General features: G+C 47.6%; 2 protein-coding genes across 2 annotated transcripts; one reads left to right on the forward strand and one right to left on the reverse strand.

Annotated features, from left to right (window-relative positions):
• Positions 1–2,528: 2,528 nt before the first annotated feature.
• On the forward strand, positions 2,529–7,890 carry LOC105037113 (GDSL esterase/lipase At5g45670). Its single transcript, XM_073252930.1, has 5 exons — positions 2,529–2,880; positions 5,967–6,091; positions 6,638–6,883; positions 7,015–7,267; positions 7,427–7,890. The coding sequence occupies exons 1-5, from the start codon at positions 2,625–2,627 to the stop codon at positions 7,648–7,650; spliced, it is 1,104 nt and encodes a 367-aa protein (XP_073109031.1). The 5' UTR covers positions 2,529–2,624; the 3' UTR covers positions 7,651–7,890.
• An 11,678-nt stretch (positions 7,891–19,568) lies between these two features.
• LOC105037401 (HVA22-like protein f) lies at positions 19,569–21,214 on the reverse strand. Its single transcript, XM_010913073.4, has 5 exons — positions 21,106–21,214; positions 20,602–20,628; positions 20,388–20,510; positions 20,055–20,301; positions 19,569–19,881 (listed from the first exon to the last, which is right to left on the reverse strand). The coding sequence occupies exons 1-5, from the start codon at positions 21,150–21,152 to the stop codon at positions 19,855–19,857; spliced, it is 471 nt and encodes a 156-aa protein (XP_010911375.1). The 5' UTR covers positions 21,153–21,214; the 3' UTR covers positions 19,569–19,854.
• Between the last annotated feature and the right edge of the window lie 544 nt (positions 21,215–21,758).

Here is a 21,758-nt window from a genome sequence, read left to right on the forward strand (position 1 = left end):
TTGCCCCTCATGATTTTGGACTGTTGGGCAGCCTCGAGCCTTCTGCACTTAATTTTTCACTTGCAACATTCGGCTCTCGATAAGGAGTATTCGGATGATTGGCGGACCCAATGCCGCCCCAACTCCATTAATTGGAAAGCAAGGGTTGGATGGGATGCACCAAATTCTAATTTATTACCATGATCTTGGCCTGTCCATAAATGTGATCAATCCATTCGACCGCCGATCTATAATTAATGACGTGGATTTAATAAACATAGAATGCATAGACCCCTAGTCTTGTGTTCCCATTAGGATTCGTATTGTATCTTTTGCATAAAAAAATTAATGATTCATTTTCTTTCGTGATGTCAATTGTTGGATCCCATTTGTACATCTCTCAAAGTGCTCGAATTTCTTTCTTCCATCCGCACAGATCTCGAAATGGTCATTGTGAGATTCAATGATTGATGTGGTAAAAAAAATAAATCATTCTTTAAAGATACAGCCCGCATCCTCCTATTAATCTTCTTGGACCTATTCTCATCGTGTCTCCTATAAAGTTTAAATACATGGCCAAAAAAAAAAAAAAAAAAAAGTTTAGTGCCGATGACTTTTATATTTAGAAAGAGATATCTATAGCAAAACTCTTTTAATCAATATTTTTTTTTTTAAATAGATATGATGTGGGATCATATATGGAATAAGGAGCTAAGGACCGAATCGGAAGGAAAAGAACGGTTAGAACAACTCTTAATGTGGAGCTGAGTTGCATCCGTGTTCTTTTATTCTTTCTTTCTTTTGTAGATTATGAGTGTATTTTCAATACACAAAGGATTAATCAATTATTCTGTTGGTTTCTATTGCATATTAGACTGTAACATGCCAAAACTTATCCTTTGGCACCAATTGTCTGTACAAACATCCGCATGACACAAATTCTAGCGAGTAATCGGGAAATAGCATCAGGAATTCCTCACTAGTATGAGTCAAGAAAACATGAAACAGAGTCAGGAATCTTTCTGGTTTACATGTAGTGGTGTTTTCTGCTTTACCCCTTTGGTTACCTCCACCAAATGTTAAAATCCGATGTCTATAGCCCTACAACTTACGTTCTCCAAGAGCCAAATTCTAAAATGAGTGATCTGCACCAGGAGCAATCTAAATATCCCAACCACATCATTCGCTAATCATTTGAGCAGAACGAGACAGATCATGTCAGTATTTACTTTCTCAAATGACTCCAAGTGTCCTTTGTACTTGCCTGTCCAATTTACCTGCAAGCCAGAAACCGAGTAAATTAAGGGAAAATACTCCGATTCTTCCACACCAATTGCCCGTTTGCCTGCCCCTCGTGCTGTTCTGACCCTCATGATTTTGGACTGTTGGGCAGCCTCGAGCCTTCCGTACTCAATTTTTCACTTGCAGCATTCAGCTCTTGATAAGGACTATTCGGATGATTGGTGGACCCAATATCACCGCATCTCCATTAATTGGAAAGCAAGGGTTGGATGGGATGCACCAAATTCTAATTTATTACCATGGTCTCGGCCTGTCCATAAATCTCGCCTAGATCCGATCAATCCATTCGACCACCCATCTATAATTAATGACCTGGATTTAATAGACATAGAATGCATGGACTTCTAGCCTTGTGTTCCCATTAGGGTTTGCGCTATATCTTTTGCATGAAAGAATGGTTAATCTTCCTTCGTAATGTCAATCGTTGGATCCCGTTTGTACATCTCTCAAAGCACTCAAACTTCTTTCTTTCATCTGCACAGATCTCGAAATGATTATTGTGGGATTCCATGGTTGATGTGGTGAAAGAAGGCGAATCATTCTTTAAAGATATCACCCGCATCCTCCTGGACCTAATCTTACAGTGTCTTATATAAAATTTAAATACATGACAAGACTTTCACACCTTAAAAACTTTACCGTCATAGTGCATATACCACCAAATCTTTGTAATATTTAATCTCCAAAGGCAACATGGATGGTGTTACAGATTCATGAGACATACATTACCCATGCATATCATTATGTATGGATTGAGGGAAGGAATGACGTCTTTCCAGGACCGGGTTTGATCGTTCGCAAGAAAGAATGATTGGTTTTCTTTTGTGATGTCGTCCGTTGGATCGCACCCCACACAGCCCTCGAAGCACTCCAAACTCTCTCATTCCTCGGTCTGCATGCATCTTGAGGAGCGTTTGCGCGATCCATCGGTGGATTCGCGCGAAAGATGGTGAATCATTCTTTCGGACGAAGGATACAACCCCCACCCTTTTTTTTTCCACCTCTACTCTCGGCAACGTATTGACACGCTCCTAAGGGCCAACGTTGCCTTCTCCACGCCTTGGCCTTCCCTTTGCCCAAGTCCACATGACCCCACGTTACGTCCGGGAAAAATTAAATACCAATACCGACCTCAACCCAACCGTCCCTGTCCTAACCAAAAACCCAATCCTGACAGTCCAGTCCAGTCCATCTGACGACCTTATCTTCCCTATATATTCCCCCCACGTCTTGTTTAATCTTCCCCCACCGCCCACATTTCCCTCTCCATCCCATACACCTTTATTCTACTTATCCCACCTTTATCCCCGTTTTCTTCTTCCCACCCCTCTTCTTCTCTCTAGATGGCCCAAAGTGAGCTGAGGGGAATGGTGGAGGTGTGGTGGTTAATGCTCTTGGTTTCAAGCTTGTTGATGGGCTTGGTCCGGCCGGACCCTCAAGTCCCATGCTATTTTATCTTTGGGGATTCACTTGTGGACAATGGCAACAACAACTACATTGCGTCATTGGCACGAGCCAACTACATGCCCTACGGCATCGACTTCCCTGGTGGCCCAAGTGGAAGGTTCAGCAATGGAATGACCACCGTCGATGTCATCGGTAAGACCTTCTTGGTCTCTGTCTGCCAAGCTTCATTTCTTTACTTCTTATTATGTTGTATTCATCAATTAAAATCTGCCAATATAACTTGGAAATTCTATGAACTAGAGCTTATTCTAGTGGCCATACTGTTCTGCCTATCAACCAGCACGCTTCGTGGGAGAGGCGGGTGGGCTTCCCTTTCTCTCTCAAGACAAAGGATAACATAACGTTCTTGTTGACATCTTTTTTTTTTTTTTTTTCCTCCAGTGCTTGAGAGTTAGTTTTAAGAGAAATGAACTAAATTCAGCTGAGTCCCTCAGTGACTGGTAGAACAGAGTGGCACCACCTTCCAACAGAACTCTTTGTCCGGATCAGGAACCCAATAAAACCAGCCAACATCTTGCTACATTTAATTGGGCTATGCAATTGATCAGGGAAGAACGTAATTGTACAATTTTAGTTGGTCTTTCGCGTCTTGTACTTTATGTAATTTATTGGCATCCACCGGGAAAATTAATAGTGGGTACCAGCTAGTACGTTGTCAAAATTACGTTATGTAATTTAACCTGCTTGTTTCACATAGCTGCCGCATAATGCCTTCTGTCTCAACTGTTCTCGTACATTTATATTTTTAAAATTGACACGCATGGGTTGTGTGCAGTCCGGTCTCATATAAAAAACTGTAAGGTTAGTTCTGTGGATCGAGACAATTATGCTCTCATGTGTGCATAGAACGTTGGACATTATGAGATCTAAACTAATCTCTGAATTTTATTGTGTCAAGTCATTTTATAGTTGGAAGACTTATTTTGTATCTGTGGTGCTCCTGCTCCATCTTCCTCTGGAACGTTTGTAGGGTCTTAGGTCATGTGGCTCGTGGGAGCTGGTTTAATTTGCAGACATGAGCCCGAAAGAGAAAGCACTTATTAACCATCATGCAGAAATCTATAGGAGCCACCGGATTTTGCTTCCTACACGTAATTAGTGTCAGTTTGCATCTTTATATGGTGTGAATTATGCCATGTCTAATTTTGTGGCCTTGCTTGGACATGAGGACCCAACATAATCTTGATCTTGGAGCAAAGTTAACCGTCATCTTATGATACCAAAGTGCTTTCTTCGAACAAAATTATACCAAACGGCAATACCAATAAAGTTCATAGCTAGTTTCATATTTTAGACACATTTTTTGTATTTTAAAATAATTAATTCCTATAACTTTTTGAATGATATGATTTCTTATAAATGATTATATAAATATATAGCACTTTCTTTTTTTTTTCTTTTTTTTTTAACTAAATAAAATTAGATTTCAACCAGAATTGTGAAGTCCCATGATGACATATTAGTCCCACATCGATAGTATACTAGGTAGATTTAGGATATTTATATAGGATCAAAAAAATGTAGATAGTATCTTCCAACTAGATTTTCGGATAAGATTTAAGTTTTTATAAAAATAAAATTTTATATTTTTTTTGATATTTTTGTCCACATAACAAAAGATGATACCAATCAAGCAGCATCTTGATACAAACATATAGCTTTGTTGCATAACAAATCTACATCGAATCTTAGTATCACATAGTAAATTCTAATTAAAAGGTACCATTAATCTTTTTCATTTGTCTAACAAGCGAGAGATTAGATTTCTAGCGGAAGACAATGCAATTAGTTGTCTTCTTGCCAACAAGTCGCTATCTTATGAGCCACCATACTGAGCCTTTTTGTCCGATGTGATATCCATTTTATGAGAGATTTCTAAAATAGCTATGCATTTCTTGATAACCATCATCAAGAAAATAAATGATCATCAAATAACATACGGCTTTTAAAAATTATTTTTTTATATTTGTTTAATGTCGGCTGCACAGCATATTTTGGTGTACGTCAAGATAAAAAGCTGTGTGCGCGTCCGACTCCACCTGACTTGCCCAAACGCAATAAATTGGGAAACAAGGGCATAACTTTCTGAATGTAATACGGCGTCGCGCTTGGGGTCCTGCACCAATCGCTCGTTTTCGTACAGTTCCAATTCAAATAGAGCAACAACAGTACACCCCATCGGATGAGGGACTTCTGGTGTGACCCTTTTGTGTTAAGTATTTTCCGTCCTAATCCATTCCTAATAAGATCGTCACTCGTGTCATACGGGCTCCACCAACTTCTTCATAAGCTAAAACTTATGACATCTTTTTCATTCATAATTAAAAAACATTAATATTTTAATTTTTTTTTTGAGATTTTTGTTTTATGATATTTCTATCAATAATTGGAAAGAGATAAATAAATAAAAAGACTAACCTTTTCGATGATCTGAATAAAATACTGTGGTGTTCTTCCCTAAAATAGTTTTATTTGGACTAAAGTGATTAGTATCTGTTCAAGAAATAAAAATAAATTATGCAGACTTAAACAGAATAATTTTGAACGATTTGTTTAATTTATCTTTTATTATTTGGTATTTCTTCTCGTATTAGAGAGGTTTCAAATTTGATTTGGAATGATAACACTGAAAAAGTACTCTGTCCTTCCGACATGCATGGACCGTTAAGTAGGCCATATCCATGTCCAACTGTCCCAAGCCATTTTCAAACTAATTGTTGGGCATGCCAGTGCTTCGGCCAAACTTCCCATTGGCATCGCACAACTGCTAAAATAGCCACTATCAAATGGCTAGCTTAGGATCTTATCATGACCCTTGGATACTTCCAAAAAAAAATTAGATCCCGCACCACATGGGCCAATATAGCCTTGCACCATGCTATTCGTCTGGATACATTCAAGTAGGCTAATTATGGAGATGAGTGCATGATGAATAAGATTTATAAAAATGTATCTCAGTTGACATGGCACATGGTCGCATGGTGTGCATGGTGCAAAATATAATTTTACTATTCAGAAAATTTTAATCGAAACGAAGAGACTACTGGCTGCCTTAGACTTTTAATACTTGCAAACTCGCCTATCATTGTATAGGCGAAAAAAGAAAAAACTGTGCATTAGTTTACTTAAGCCATGCTCTTTAATTAGTTAATAGTGGTTGATGACATTGACATGCAGGATGACTATGAAAGATGACAAGTTGTTTTATGTATGTGCAGCTCAACTACTAGGTTTTGATGACTTCATCCCACCTTATGCGACCACGAGGGGCCAAGCACTTCTCACCGGTGCAAATTTTGCGTCTGCGGCTGCTGGAATAAGGCAGGAAACCGGGCAACAACTGGTATGTGTGCTGTGTGTCCTATCAAGTATTCATACACCTCCAACATAAGAAAAGAGAGAAAGCTTAAATATAAATTTAAAAAGAAATAAAAAATTGATAAAATCAGAATTTTCTTTTTGGCAGAAATAAAATCAGAAAATGGGAACTCTCGAATGAGTCTTTCCTCTTTTCATATTTTCAATTCTCAACCATTCTGGAAAACCACCTCTCCATTCCCCAACAGTTTTTTGTTTTATTTTATTTTATTTTTTGAGGGAACCAACATGTTTGATGCTCGGCGGTGACATGCGAAGAGGTGACAATTAAACAATCATTAAAAGCAAATTAATAAGCACAAATGTATGAAAACAATGCCAGAAGCAGGACAAGGCTAATACTAGGACAAGTATAGGTCCCGAGTCTTGGTAGACTTTGAGGTCAATGGTTTTCCAAACATAAGAACTTGATTAGCGACCAATTCCCACTGTACTCTTACTACATAATTTCATGATCCCATGCAAATTAACCTGCCAATGCCTAATGTTTTGGTCACCATCATTCTCGTAGGGTGGTCGAATTAACTTCGGCGGGCAATTGCAGAATTATCAGGCAGCTGTACAAGAGGTAGTGAACATTTTAGGTGATGAAGACTCTGCTGCTAGTTACCTCAGCAAATGCATCTTCTCTGTTGGAATGGGCAGCAATGACTACCTCAACAACTACTTCATGCCTGCCTTCTACTCCTCCAGCCGCCAATACACTCCAGTACAATACGCCGATGTCCTCATCGAACAATACTCGCAGCAAATAAGGGTCAGCATATCATTGTTATCTGTTGCAGAAGCTCTATATATCATGGCTAATTACATTACAATAGAACATTGGTTTCCAAAACTTTGAACAGTCAGACTGACGTTTGTACACCATATATCCTTTTTTTGTAGACTTTGTACAATTATGGGGCTAGGAAGGTGGTCTTGATAGGACTGGGTCAGGTTGGGTGCAGTCCAAATGAATTGGCTCAGCTTAGCCCGAACGGCGAAGTCTGTGTCGATCGAATCGACAGTGCAATCCAAATATTTAACAGGAAGCTGATAGCGTTGGTGGATCAATTCAACACCTTAGAGGGGGCACATTTCACCTACATAAATGCTAATGGGATATTTGCAGATATCATGAGAAACCCTTCGGCCTATGGTAATCCATCCCAATTGCCCATACCTTTCTTTGTAAAGTATGCAAAAATAATCATTATTAGAGCAATTTACAAAAAGTATAGTCTTAGAATTGTAATAAAATAATTGGTGTTTCTATAGGTTTTATTTTAATTGTATTTTTTTTTTTTCTATTTTTCAGGTCTAACGGTTACCAATAGGGGATGCTGTGGGGTGGGAAGGAACAATGGCCAGATCACATGCCTCCCATACCAAACTCCGTGCCCAAATAGAAATGAGTATCTCTTTTGGGATGCTTTCCATCCAACTGAGGCTGCCAATATAATTATTGGTAAAAGGTCTTACAGCGCTGAGTCCTCATCTGACGCCTACCCCATGGATATTAGTCACCTCGTTCAAGTTTAATCAGAGGATTAGTACAACATCAGGGCTTCTTTTTTTCCAAAAGAAGTGCAAGCTACCACCATGCTTTCGTTGAAGTAGTGTGCCTTTCTATGTACTACACCTATCAATTGTTATTTTCTTTGGGGAGTGCAAGTTGTGATCTTCCATTTTACTTTTCCTCGTTAAGGTTTGTAAGGATTAAATTAATAAGTCTCGGATGAAGGTTTGTAAGGGTCAAATAAGTCTCGAGTTGATTTTTCTTTTTCTATTTTTTTCTAATTTTAAATATGGAGATGGCTCCGGTGAGGATCCTTCGACGGTCAAGTCAGAGAGGAGACTAGACAACAGTAAAAAGAATCAAGGAGCTCAACGAAAGAGGGTGAGAGTGAGAGCTAGAGAGGGAAATTTCGAGGATTTCGAAAGGAACCTCCTCAGCACTGTTGCCTTCCCCGATATATATAGTGAGAGATGGTATGGTCCCGCCGTCGGTGATGTAGACAACTGAAGAGTTGTCAAATCGTCGGGGTTGTCACGTCGTTGACGAGCTGACAGGTCCTAGGAATTAATTCGCGTCCTTGGCAGGACAGCGCCCCAGGCTCCTGGCAGGACAGCGCCCCCTGACGGTTGCACGGCATGTCCTTGATAGGACTGCAGCCCATGCCGCTCGTTCGACGTCTAGAAGGGCCTGCAGAGGTCGAACGTCGGTAGGCCGACACGTTCCGGCCGGGCATGATCGGTAGTTACCGTTGGGGTTGCCCGTCGTCAGACGGGCAAAGTCGGTCGGTCCCACCTCGTGGATGGATCGGCAACGGGACCCGTCGGTGAGTCGGCATCAGGGTCGGTCGGTATATCCCAACAGTTGCCCCCCCACTCCTGAGCCGGATGTCACATCGGCCCGTGTTTTCACGCCGGTGGGGCGTCGGGCGAAAAGAGTGGATTCTTCATTGCGCCAAGCCTTGATTCTGCTGACCTCACCAGTGGATGATCCGGACAAATCGGTGTCAGGCGTCCTGACGTTTGACGATTCGACGTCAGATGATCCGGTGTCAGACGATCCAGTGTCAGATGATCTGGTGTCAGACGACACAGTGTCGGACGATCCGGTGTCAGACGATCTAATGTCGGACGATCTGGTGTCAGACGACACAGTGTTGGATGATCCGGTGTCAGACGATCCAGTGTCGGACGATCTGGTGTCAGACGACACAGTGTCGGACGATCCGGTGTCAGACGGTCTGGTGTCAGACGATCTGGGGTCAGGCACCTTCTGGGGAATGCTAACCGTTGCCTGGCGCTCCCTTGGGAGCACGGACCGCTGTTAGGCGTCCCATCGGGGGCACGGATCGCCGTCAGCGATTTAATTCTGAGGCACGGTCTTTCTGCCACGTGTCGGGAGGTCGTTGGGCCAGCGTCGTGCGTGCAAATGAAGGCGACGTGGCCCGATCTGGGATGGGTGCGCCGAACCGTCGGGCCGGAGGAGGGCCCGGATGCCGCCACGTGTCGATCATCCGAGAGGTTCTCGTCGGCGCGCCCACATCCCGACCGTCGAAAGGCCCTATATATATGGGGCCACTTGTACTCAAAGCCTCACTTCTCACGGTCTTGCTACGGAGACTCTGCCCAAACGGTCTCTCCTCCGTCGCAGGTAGTTGCCCTTGCCCTCGTTCTTCGGAAGGTTCATCCCGAACTTGTGTTTCCTTTTGCCTTGCTCTTGCTTCCTTTGAAATCCTTTCTTCTCCTTCTTCTCTGATTTTCCCTTCTTCTTGGTTCTGGTGTCATGGCCAGGACTTCTCCTCGGGAAGCTCGGTCGGGGAACCCGACCGATGATCTTCGGTCGACCCCAGAAGTGGAGGTCTCCTCACTTTCGGGGCCGAATGTCGGTCGGCTTCGGGATCAATATTGTATCCCGGAGCAGTTTCGACTCTTCGCCCCAGGGTCGGGGGACGGGTCAACAACCCGCCCGCGGGCCAGGTGGCTCTGTACGTCGAGGACCTCCAGGCTGGTCTTCGGCTTCCGATTCCAGAGTTTGTTCGGAATCTTCTAGATTATTACGGACTTTGTCCGGCGCAACTGGCGTCGAACTCAGTTCGATTGATAATCAGCTTCGCCCTGTTGTGTCAACTCTTGCCGACCAACTCTCGGATCTCTCTCTTTCGGGCATTCTTTATCCTCCGACCCCACCCCAAGGCCCGAGGGTGGTGGCTCTTCAATCCCTGGAAGGCTCTTTCTTTCATCACTGATCTTCCATCATCCATTCATGGGTGGAAGAATCAGTTTTTCTTCGTTTCCTCTTCTCCCTGGGGTTTTCCTTCTCGCTGGGGCGTGCCTCGGACTGAGGCGAACGAGAACAGTCGAGTGGAGGCGAATGACTGGGAGGATTTCTACTGACTCAAAGACATGTCGGTACCGAAGCAGAGGGAGCTTGTTACCGAACAAGCCCTTTATGATGCTGGCATGAGCCTGGTCCCCCATCTAGGTACCACCCGATCCATCGGTTGTCTTTTCGTTTCGCGTTTGTCCCCGAACATGCACTGATTCTCTTGTTGAAATTGCAGGGACGCCGCCGAGGATGAGGCCAACCGACGTCGAAATCAGACAGTATGCGGTGAGGAAGAGGTCGGCGTCCGGGGTGGGGCCCTCACGACCTTCAAAGAAGCCCTCGACAGCAGCGCCGACCACCACCGCATCGACGGTCGATCAGTTGGAGCCGGTCATCGCGCTTTTGGCTCCGACAGCACTACCGAAGGAGCAGCCGGTGGAGGGAATGACCGAGGGAACATCGGCGGTTTCGCCGATGGAGGAGGCATCGGATACCATTCGGGAACCCGAACGTCGTCCGTCGGCGCCTGCTGCTGCCGCGGGGGGTGCTCAATCAAGCTCGAGCATCCCCTCCTTCCCCGACCTACAGGCCTGGGCGGCCGATCGAGGGAAAGCCCCGATGGCCCCTGCTGACGACCCAAGGTTGGGGAGTCATGCCGCGTCGCCTGGCACCCGGGCCCCTGAGGGAGCGTCAGCCCTGGCCGACCATAACTTGGCCAGGAGACTATGTCAGGGGACCCTCCTCCCAGCCGACGTGGAGGTTCTGAAGGCTCGGCAGGTGACCGAGATGCTGTCTTCTTTTTATCCGACCATGATCGGGGTAAGTTCCGCCTCGCCTCCTTCCTCCTTACTGTCTTTGTTATTTCGTCTTTCTGACGGTCAGTTCTTGTTTGCAGTTGATTTATACTATGTCCGAACTGGAGGTCGGATACCGAAGGTTCGGAGACATTCGGGCGGCCTGGAAGGACAGAGCGACGGCCGCCGAAGCCGACAAGGCGGTACTGATCGAGCAGTTGAAGCTGTCGACCGACCGGGAGGCGAGGCTTGAAGATGAGATCTCTCATCTCGGGGCCGAACTTAAGTCGGCCCGAGGGAGGTCAAGCGCAAGGGTCGGACTGCGCACCGATTGCGGTGCGAACGGGACAGCATCGTCGTCGAGTTCGAGGTCGAACGCGAGCAGCTCCGGGTTAGCTTGGAGAATCTCGCCAAGGTCGAGGAGGACTTGTCGATCGCCCAAGCCGACGCTGACATAGCGAAGGCGGAGGCAGAGTCGGCGAAGGAATCCTTTGATCGGGTAGAAGCGGAGCGAGGTCGGCGAAGGAGTCACTGGGTCGGGCGGTGGAGGACTTCCGCGGCTCCGACAGATATCAGGAAGAACTCCTGGAAAGTGGCTTCGCGTCGTACTAGGTGGGGTACGAAGATGGTCGGGACGCAGTCCAGGCCTTGTACCCAGAGCTGGACCTCAGCGGTATCGTCCCTCCAGGACCCGAGGACCAAGCCACAGAAGAGGTGGCCGACCCATCGTCGGGAGACACTGCTGCGGTGGAGGAGACCGTCCCAGAGCAGATCGCCGAAGAGGAGACGGCTCCGACCCTTGACCCGGCTCCGACCTCCGACCCAGCGCTGACCTCCGATCCAGCACCGACCGTCGATCCAGCGCCGACCATGGTGGATGCACCAGCTGTCTTCGAGCTCTTCCCGATCGAAGAGATCGACTCCGAAGGATGATCGGGCCCTTATCACTTTTTATTTTGCTTTACATACTTGTAACCGGGCTTCGACCCAATTTTGTAGACATGAATACACTTGAGAATACTTTCAATTTCATTTTCAACTTCTTCCCTTCGCCTATCAGGATGTGCTCTGACTTAGAGTCGTAGAGTCATAGAGTCGCAAAGCCGTAGAGTCGTAGACCCGACGTACCACATTAGGTCACTTAGCGACATCCCAAGTCGTTAGTCGAGGTAGTCGGTAGCATAAGTCATAGGAAAGGTAAGGCGAACTCCGATCACGAACCGTCCGTCCGGCGGTCGTAGTGCGCATCCGTCGGAGGTCTGAGCCGAACATCCGTCGCTCGATCGTGAGTCGAAGGTCAAAGTCGAATGTGCATCGTCCTGACACGAGTCGGGCACGTTCGTTAAGTCGGGGGTTGATCGGCCTCCAGACACGCATCCGTTGGGCCGAATGACGTCCGACGTTGTCAGTCGGACGGTGTCGACACGTTCGATTGGAAAAATGATGGTAAGTCGAGTTCCCATTACCCAGACTTAGGTCGGGTACTTACGTCGCGCCGCGTGATAAATGGTGGTAAGCCAAATATCTTTCGACCGATCGTGACCTGGTCGGTAAGTTGCGAATGCGATGTTGGTCGCGTTGACGCTTTGCCTTTCTCGACCGGGGCCGAGTCGGCAGGTCGGCCGATCGTTCTGCCCGATCGTTTTGCCCAAGAGTTTTAGCTGTAGAAGGAGTGTAACTCCCATCGTCGCAGATATGTCGGTCCTTTTAAGCGCCCGATGCATTATTGGCGATCGGACCGTTGGTCCCCAGTGGAACGTTAGGCTCAAGTCGGGACGTCGGGACTCATACTTCTGACGGACGCCGATCCACAGTCGAAGAGTCGGGATTCCGGACTCCTTAGTTTTGAAATTGAATTTGTATTCCGATTGAGTGGATACAAAGTTTATTGGTAATACAACTTTAGGTTGTCGGCATTTCAAGTCCGTGGGATGGCCGTCCCTTCTAGGGTCTCTAGCCGGTAAGCTCTCGGCCCGTAGGTGTCGGCTATCTTGTAGGGTCCCTCCCAGTTCGGGGATAACTTTCCCCGATCCAGGGGCTTCGAGACTTCCGCCTTTCTCAAGACCAGGTCTCCGGGTCGGAAAAGCCTCGGCTTAACCCTGGCGTTGTAGTACCAGGCCACCTTTTGTCGGTAGGAAGCCATACGGAGTTGTGCCTCGCATCGAAGTTCGGACAAAAGGTCCAAGTCGGCTCTCCGACACTCGGAGTTGTCTGGCTCGTGATACTGCTCAACTCTGATCAATGGCAACCCGATCTCCAGCGGGATCATGGCTTCCGTTCCATAGGCTAAGTTGAAGGGAGATTCTCCGGTTGGGACACGGGGCGTCGTTCGGTACGCCCACAAGACAGAGTTCAATTCTTCGACCCATAGACCTTTGGCTTTATTTAGTCGGATTTTTAGTCCATGCAGGATGGTCTGGTTGGTCACCTCGACCTCACCGTTGGACTGTGGATGTCCGACCGAGGTCAATCGGTGCGTGATATGAAACCTCGCACAGAAGCCTCTGAAGTCCTGATTATCGAACTGTCGTCCGTTGTCGATAATGATGGTGTTTGGCAATCCGAACCTGAAGATGATGGACTTCTGAATGAAGTCTTCCATCTTTCGCTCAGTGATTTGCGTCAAGGGTTCGGCTTCCACCCACTTAGTGAAGTAGTCGATCGTGACGACTATGAACTTCCGTTGTCCGGATGCCGGAGGAAAGGGTCCGAGTATGTCGATTTCCCACTGGACGAAGGGCCACGGGACGACGACTGGAGTAAGCTGGCTGGCGGGTCGGTGTTGTATGTTGGCATACCTTTGGCACGGTTCGCACCTCCGAACCAACTCAGCCGCGTCCTTCTTCATAGTGGGCCAGTAGTAACCATGTCGCAGGACTTTGTAAGCCAAGAATTTGCCCCCTAAGTGATCACCGCAGATCCCTTCATGTACTTCTCTGAGGGCATAGTCTGCGTCGGTCGGCCCCAGGCACTTCAGCAAGAGAAGGGAGAATGACCTTTTGTATAGTCGACCGTTGATTATCATATATTGGGAAGCCGCTCACCGGAGTCGTTTGGCTTCCGCGGGATCTTCGGGGTAGATCCGTCGGTCAGGTACTGAGCGATCAGATCCATCCAGCTCGGCTCTGTCGCCAGTTGCAGCACCTCTTCGACCTTGTCGATGCTCGGTTGTTCAAGACTTTCTACGAACGTCCGGCCCAGGGTGTCGTAGTCGGATGTTGCGAGCCTGGAGAGTGCGTCGGCTCGAGCATTTTTCACCCTGGGATGTGGAAGATCTCGAAGTACTTGAAGGGTGCTACGAGATCTTTTACTTTTTGGTGGTATTTGACCATGGTCGGATCTCGCGCTTCGAACTCGCCTTTGACCTGTCCAACGATCAGTTGAGAGTCGGAGAAGACTTTGAGTCGGTCGACCCCAAGCTCCAGTGCCAACCTCAAGCCCACGACGAGCGTCTCATATTCGGCCTGATTGTTGGAGGCCTTGAAGTCGAATCGGAGAGCGTGCTCGGTAACCACTCCCTCCGAGTTGGTGAGCAGGAACCCGGCCCCGCTCCCTCGAGCGTTGGAGGCTCCGTCGATGTGCAACACCCAGGTTGAATCAGGGTCACATTCAGAGGTCCCAACCTCTTCGGAGCTCCCTTCTCCCGATGCTCGATCGGTCGTCGGACATTCCGCGACAAAGTCGGCCAAAACCTGGGCTTTCAGAGCAGGTCGCGGCCGGTATTGGATGTTGAATTCGCTCAGTCTCATAGCCCACTTCGCCAGCCGTCCTGATGTGTCAGGGCGGTGTAGGATTGCTCTCAGGGGTTGGTCGGTGAGGACCACGATAGCGTGCGCCTGGAAGTACGGATGGAGCCGCTATGCTGAAATGATCAGAGCAAAAATCATTTTCTCTGCCTTCGAGTACCGAGTCTCGACTTAGTGAAGCACTTTGCTGACGTAATATATCGGTTGGTGAACTCGGTTCTCGTTCTTTCGGACGAGCACCGAGCTAACTGCCTCTGGGGAGGTAGCCAAGTAAAGATACAGTATCTCTCCGACCTCCGGCCTCACAAGTAGGGGCAGAGAAGTCAGGTATTTCTTCAGTTCCTCGAAGGCTTGTCGGCACTCATCCGGCCAAGAGAAATGCTTTGCCTGTCTCAGGGTTTTGAAGAACAGGAGGCATCTCTCAGCCGATCGAGAAATGAATTGGCTGAGCACGATGATCCTTCCGTTGAGTTGCCGCATCTCCTTTTGGTATCCGGATGTCGCATGTCGACGATGGCCTTGATCTTCTCGGGGTTGGCCTCGATTCCTCGTTATGAAACGAGGAACCCAAGGAACTTCCCCGAGGTCACTCCGAAGGCGCACTTAGTCGGGTTCAGCTTCATCCGGTGTCATCGTAAAGTGCGAAAGATTTCTTCGAGATCTCGCACATGATCCAGAATTTGCGCACTCTTCACCAGCATGTCGTCCACATACACTTCCATGTTGCGCCCGATCTGATCTTTGAAGATCTTGTTGACAAGTCGCTGGTAGGTGGCTCCGGCGTTCTTAAGTCCGAAGGGCATTACTCTGTAGCAGTAGAGGCCCTTGGCAGTCACGAAAGCCGTATGCTCCTCATCCTCGGATGCCATCCAGATCTGATTGTACCCGATGAAGGCATCCATGAAGCTGAGCAGTCGATAATCGGACGTCGCATCCACCAGCTGGTCGACCTTCGGAAGTGGGAAGCTGTCCTTCGGACAGGCCCGATTCAAGTCGGTGTAGTCGATGCAGATCCTCCACTTTCCGTTGGCTTTTTTCACCATTACGACATTGGCGAGCCAATCGGGATAGGTGGTCTCTCTGATGAAGCCCACCTCGAGTAGCTTATCCACCTCTTCGCCAATGGCCTTTTGTCTTTCAGGAGCAAAAGACCGTTTCTTCTGCCTCACGGGCCTCATCGCTGGGTCGATATTGAGTCGGTGTGTCATCGTCTCTGGGGGATGCCCGACATATCCGCTGCCGACCAAGCGAATACGTCGGCATTGGCCTTCAGCAGCTCCACTAGCTGTCGTCACTCGGGGTCGGGTAATTGGGACCCGACCTAGACCGCTCGCTCGAAATTCTCTGTTATCGGGATGGGAACAAGCTGTTCGGCCGGTTCACCCCGTTCTTCTTCTTCACGTTGGTCCAACTTGTCGACCGTCAGGGAGCTCTTTGATTCGTCGCTCTGAGCAGAGACCTGAAAGCATCGTTGGGCGAGTTGTTGGTCTCCGCGCATCTCTCCGACTCCATTTTTGGTCGGGAACCGGACCAGAAGATGATACGTCGAAACTATCGTCTTGAGGGCGTTTAGTCCGGGTCTTCCAAGTATGGCATTGTAGGCCGAAGGCACTTGGACGACCGCAAAGGTCAAGCGGACTGTGCTCTATCGAGGTTCGGTTCCAGCTGTCACGGGCAAAGTAACTTCCCCTTCCACCGTGACAGCATCTCCAGCGAAGCCTATCAAGGGTGTAGAGACTTTCTTGAGTCGGTCGGCTGACAGTCGCATCCGGGAGAAGGTCAAGTAAAACAAAATGTTCGTTGAACTTCCATTATCTACAAAGATTCTTTTTACATCATAATTGGCTATTGTTGCCAAGACAACAACAGCATCATCGTGGGGAGTTTGGATGCCCCGAACATCTTCATTTGTAAAAGTAATTACATCGTCCAGGCACAGCTTCTTCGTCAGCTCCCCCCCGACAGACGTCCCCGGGTCCAGTTGTTTGAAAATCATATTGATGATCCCAGCCGTAGGTTGGTTATTCGTTGCTTCTTCAGTCGGCTGGGGTCGTCGTTCGGCGACAGACCGGATCGGTGGATTCCTTCGAAACTTGTCAAGATATCCCTGGCGTATGAGGACTTCAATCTCATCCTTAAGTTGGATGCATTGCTCGGTATTGTGGCCGTGGCCCCGATGGAATCGGCAGTACTTCCGTCGGTCGAGTCCTTTTGCCTTCAGAGGCAGAGGCCGTCGCAGATATTCTTCTCTTTCGATCTCCATCAAAATCTGCGCACGAGGAGCAGAGAGAGGAGTATAGGAGTCATACCTGGGATGTGCCGACCTCGGGCTCCACCGTCGAGGCGACCTCTGGTTCCGCCGCGGGGCTGAGACCCGATCGTCGGTCGGGGGCCTGCTAGGCTCGGAAGGGTCCCGACCCTTCCTTCGCTTCTCCTTCGGGCCCTTGGGCTTAGTCAGGCGCCGGTCGGAAGCTCCTTCGTCTGCGTGCATGTACTTGTACGCGCGCTCCAGCAATTCAGCGTACGTTCGGAGGAGGGTCTTGTTCAAGGAGTATGTGAATCGGGATGCCCTCAGCCCCCGCTTCATGATCGAGATGGCCATGTCTTCATTGAGGTCTCGAACCTCAAGCGTGGCCGTATTGAATCGTGCCATGAAGTATCGGAGCATCTCATTTTCTCCCTGTTTAAGGGAGAAAAGGCTGTCCGAAGTTCGTGATGGCTTCCGACTGATGCTGAAGTGGGCCACGAAAGAGTGCTCGAGCTGTCCAAAGGAGTGGATGCTCCCAGATCGAAGATCGGAGTACCAGGCCCTGGCAGCCTTGCGAAACGTGGCGGGGAAGCCGATGCAAAGAAGAGCGTCGGTCGCTCCTTGAATCATCATGAGAGCCTTGTAGCTCTCCAAGTGATCGACTGGGTCGGTGGAGCCGTCGTAGGGCTCCACGTGTGGCATCTTGAACCGATTGGGGATCGGTTCATCGAGGATGAGTCGGGAGAGAGGTTGGACGGTCTGGAAGTCAACATCGTTCGAGGATTTCTGTCCGTCTACCTGCAGCTGGGCAAGCCGACGGTCGATTTTTTCGAACCTGCGTTCGTAGTCGTCGATCCGTCGGTGCTGAGAGATCCCAGGGGTGGAGTCCCCCGATGAGTTCGAGAGAGAGGCGGACAGTGTTCGCGGCCGCTTCTCCTTCCTCGCTCGTTCCGACTGGGAGGGAGATGGCCGTCGAGACTGAAGGGTGTCACGCCGCGGCCGCCCCTCCTCTCGGTGGGAGTGCTGTGGCAGGTGCTCCCGAGGAGGCGACGAAGACCGACGCGGGCGTCGGCGGCTGCTCTTGGAGGGCATCGGACGTGCCGCCGGTTGCTCGACCGGCGAGGGCGGCAACCGGATCGGTTGTTGCTGAAGACTTTTGACCGCGTCTGTCAGCACGGTCATCTGCCGCACGATCGCCGCGATCTGTGCCTCCGTGGTCACCACGGGATGCGGAGAGCTAGGTTCCGCCATGGAGGGTGGAGGAGAGGCCTTTTCCCGACGGAAAGAACGCCTCGCCGATTCGGTGACTCTCGACTGCTGAGCTCTTATCTTCATCATCTTGGAAAATGTCCGGAGTTCCGTGGGGGTTATAATCTCTGGTGCTGTCGTTCTACCCCCTTCCTGGCGTGCCAAACCTGTTGCGGCCAATCCCTTCATCGTCTGGTCGCCGGAAACGAGCGCCTGCAAAAGAAAGTCCGCACTGACCGGAGGTGGCTCCGGCGGGGACCCTCCGACGAGGACCCTCCGACGGTCAAGTCAGAGAGGAGACTAGGCAACAGTAAAAAGAATCAAGGAGCTCAACGAAAGAGGGTGAGAGTGAGAGCTAGAGAGGGAGAGTTCGAGGGTTTCGAAAGGAACCTCCTCAGCACTGTTGCCTTTTCCGATATATATAGTGAGAGATGGTATGGTCCCGCCGTCGGTGATGTAGACAACTGAAAAGTTGTAAAATCGCTGGGGTTGTCACGTCGTTGACGAGCTGACAGGTCCTAAGAATTAATTCGCGTCCTTGGCAGGACAGCGCCCCAGGCTCCTGGCAGGACAACGCCTCCTGGCGGTTGCACGGCATGTCCTTGATAGGACTGCAGCCCATGCCGCTCGTTCGGCATCTAGAAGGGCCTGCAGAGGTCGAACGTCGGTAGGCCGACACGTTCCGGCCGAGCATGATCGGTAGTTACTGTTGGGGTTGCCCGTCGTCAGACGGGCAAAGTCGGTCGGTCCCTCCTCGTGGATGGGTCGGCATCGGGACCCGTCGGTAAGTCGACGTCGGGGATGGGTTGGCATTGGGATCCGTCGGTGAGTCGGCGTCAGGGTCGGTCGGTATATTCCAACAATTTTGTTATTTGGATGTCACTTCTCGACAAACACAAGAGTCATTAGTTTTTGTTTTTTTTGGCATGTATGGCTTGGCTTCATAGTAGTACTGTTTTAAATGTCATGTGTGGTAGAAAGCATAATTATGGTAATGGATACATCAGCAGTCCTTTAAGGTTTTGGAGGTGCCGATGTCTCTTTTTCAGATTATCAGTTATGAGGATTTTATGATTAAAAACCAACCAGTCGAAAACCTCAATCTTCTCTGGTAGAGGAGTTTCCAATTAAATATGGCGAATTTAGAGGTAATTTCTCCATGACTGAAAAAACGATAACTGGTCTTTACCGAGAAGGTTTTGCTCCATTTCCATTGCACTGAGTGATTGAGGAGAGTTGTGTTTCGAGTTCCTGAAGTTCTTCCACTCCATCGGCATTGAGAGAATTACACAAGACATTCAAAGGTGTCATTAGTTGATATGTCCTTAGATGGATGCGATGTGATCATGATGTTCGATCTTCATCAAGGGAAACCCCCTCCACCAACAAGACCCGTTACTCTCATTTGACCAAGGGATGTGGTACATTCCATGCCATTCACCATTAATCATCCCAAATGCGATCAGGTAAGGACCCTTTGGAGTAAGACCTCTAAATTAAGAACAATTAATAGGAGACAATCTTGCAATGATGATTATATATCTCTTTGGAAAATTTTTAACCAGCAGCATGATAAGCAATCATCAAGTGGTGCATTAGGAATTTTCGGATAAATGAGTCTACAAATGCCAAGGAAGTTACAAATAATTGATTCATGTTCTTCTTAAATCTTCATCAACAAGAATAATACAACCTGACCCAATGTTCTTGTGCACAATCACAAGCCCAGCTCTTATTTATAGACTCTTAAACAAGCCACTCATTGCAGCTGGCGTAACATTTGAATAGCTTCATCATACATTGTATAGTGTTCTTTTATGTTGACAAAAGACAGTTGGAGTGGAAGAGCATCCGTTTCCATCATCTTGCCTAGTGTTTCTTGGCTTCCTTTGCAGCCTGAGGCATTCGAAATTTAATATGAAATCTTTCAATATATACTACTGGAATAATATGCGTGTAGAAAGAGAACCAGAACAAAATGAGACAAAACACAAACACAGCAGCAAGAAAAAGCTCATCTCTAATGATTTCAGGTTGAAAGGCATTCCACACATTGATCTCCTACTTACCGCTTTGATGACCCTTGCAAAAGCTTCTGATCCATAATTTTCAATGTATTGTTCCACCGACTTTCTAGCATCAAGGCTCATCATCTGCAGCACCTTTCTCTGCTCTTCTGTGTAAGTTGGGCTCACATAACTCCCAATCTTGACGTATTTTCGCACAAAATTTTCATAGATGTAGGCAGCTCCATTAAAGATTGGTAGCACCAACCAGAGGCAGAACACAAGTTTCATGTAAGGCCAAAGAGGAAACCTGTTATATAAGGAAATCAAATGATTTAACCTCTTCTTAAATTTGCAAACTGAATGCAACATGAAAAGTAGTATATATCCAATTACCATTGAAGAACTTTCCAGCAAGAGAGTTCGAAAAGTGTGATGAACGAATACAACATCCAATACGTCAGCCATTGTTGGTCATCTAGTGTAGAAGGGCTCTCAATGGCACGCATCGATGCATATCTGGTCACCAAATTTTGTAGGAGTATAAATGTGAATACTATTACATCTTTAAAGGGATTTCTTCGAAATGCTGGTCTCATCGAATACTTACAGAGGATATAGTAGCATCACCCCTGGGCTGAAACACACGAATCAACTGTCAGCTTCAATGTTAAATAGACATTTGATGCACGAAGATAGATTCCAAATGTTTGCATAAAAAAGGGCAAATCTCAAACAACATAAGGGAAACAGAAAGTAGCTTCAAAAAATGTGAGAAATTACTGTCACATCTCTGCATCACAAAAATGTTTCAGCGAAGAGAATCATCCAAGGTACGTATATAGCAATGTTTTAGCAACCTATTTATGATTCTTGATGCATTGATTAGTAAATGTCTGATGAACTACAGGTAGTCCATATCATTTAGAAGTATGATGATTTATTTGTCTTTTTTTAGAGGATGATTCAATCGATCGAAAGAACTTGGGCGCCTTATACATAGAATAGTCACCATATGCATGATTTTGCTTAACTTTTTTCTTCATAGTTGATGCAAACATTTAGCTACTATGTGCTATTTGCGGTTTATACAGTGGATTAAGAATTGTCTTACCCAATAAGTGCATCGAGATGCCTGGCAATGGTTCCTAGAAGACCCATGAAATCTGACTTCTTTTAACTCTTGCACTCCTCCACGAGCAAGGTGAGCAGCAAATCCTGAGAGCCTGGAGGGAGAGATTGGTGGCTTTTTAAAAGGGATGTGCCGGGAACCAAACAAGCAAAGTATTCTTTAGAGTACCGTTCAAAGTCTTCTTTCTTCCTTGTCAAGAAAGGAGGGATAAAGGACCTGGAGAGCAAGATAATCTGGAAAACCATGCACGTTGCTTTCTGCATCAACTTGGCATAACTGCTGAAGGTGTATTGTACAACATGACAATATATATCTTCGGCATACTTCGTACGTCTTATATAGTATAAGCCCTTTTTCACATCATGCCGTTTTCAAAGACCTATCTTGCACTCAAGGTACTCTAGTAGGCTTTGCCTACTTTAAAATATATTATGGAAGGTAAAAGAATTTTCCATGTCATATGTTGCGGTCAATCCCCTCGTCGTCTGATCGCCAGGAACGAGCGCCTGCAAAAAAGAAGTCCACACTGACCGGAGGCGGCTCCGACGAAGACCCTCCGACGGTCAAGTCAGAGAGGTGACTGGGCAACAGTGAAATAAAGACAGAGAGCTCAATCGAGAGAGAGTGAGAAAGGG

Source organism: Elaeis guineensis, chromosome 2, assembly GCF_000442705.2.
Source record: "Elaeis guineensis isolate ETL-2024a chromosome 2, EG11, whole genome shotgun sequence".
NCBI classification, from domain to species: domain Eukaryota; kingdom Viridiplantae; phylum Streptophyta; class Magnoliopsida; order Arecales; family Arecaceae; genus Elaeis; species Elaeis guineensis.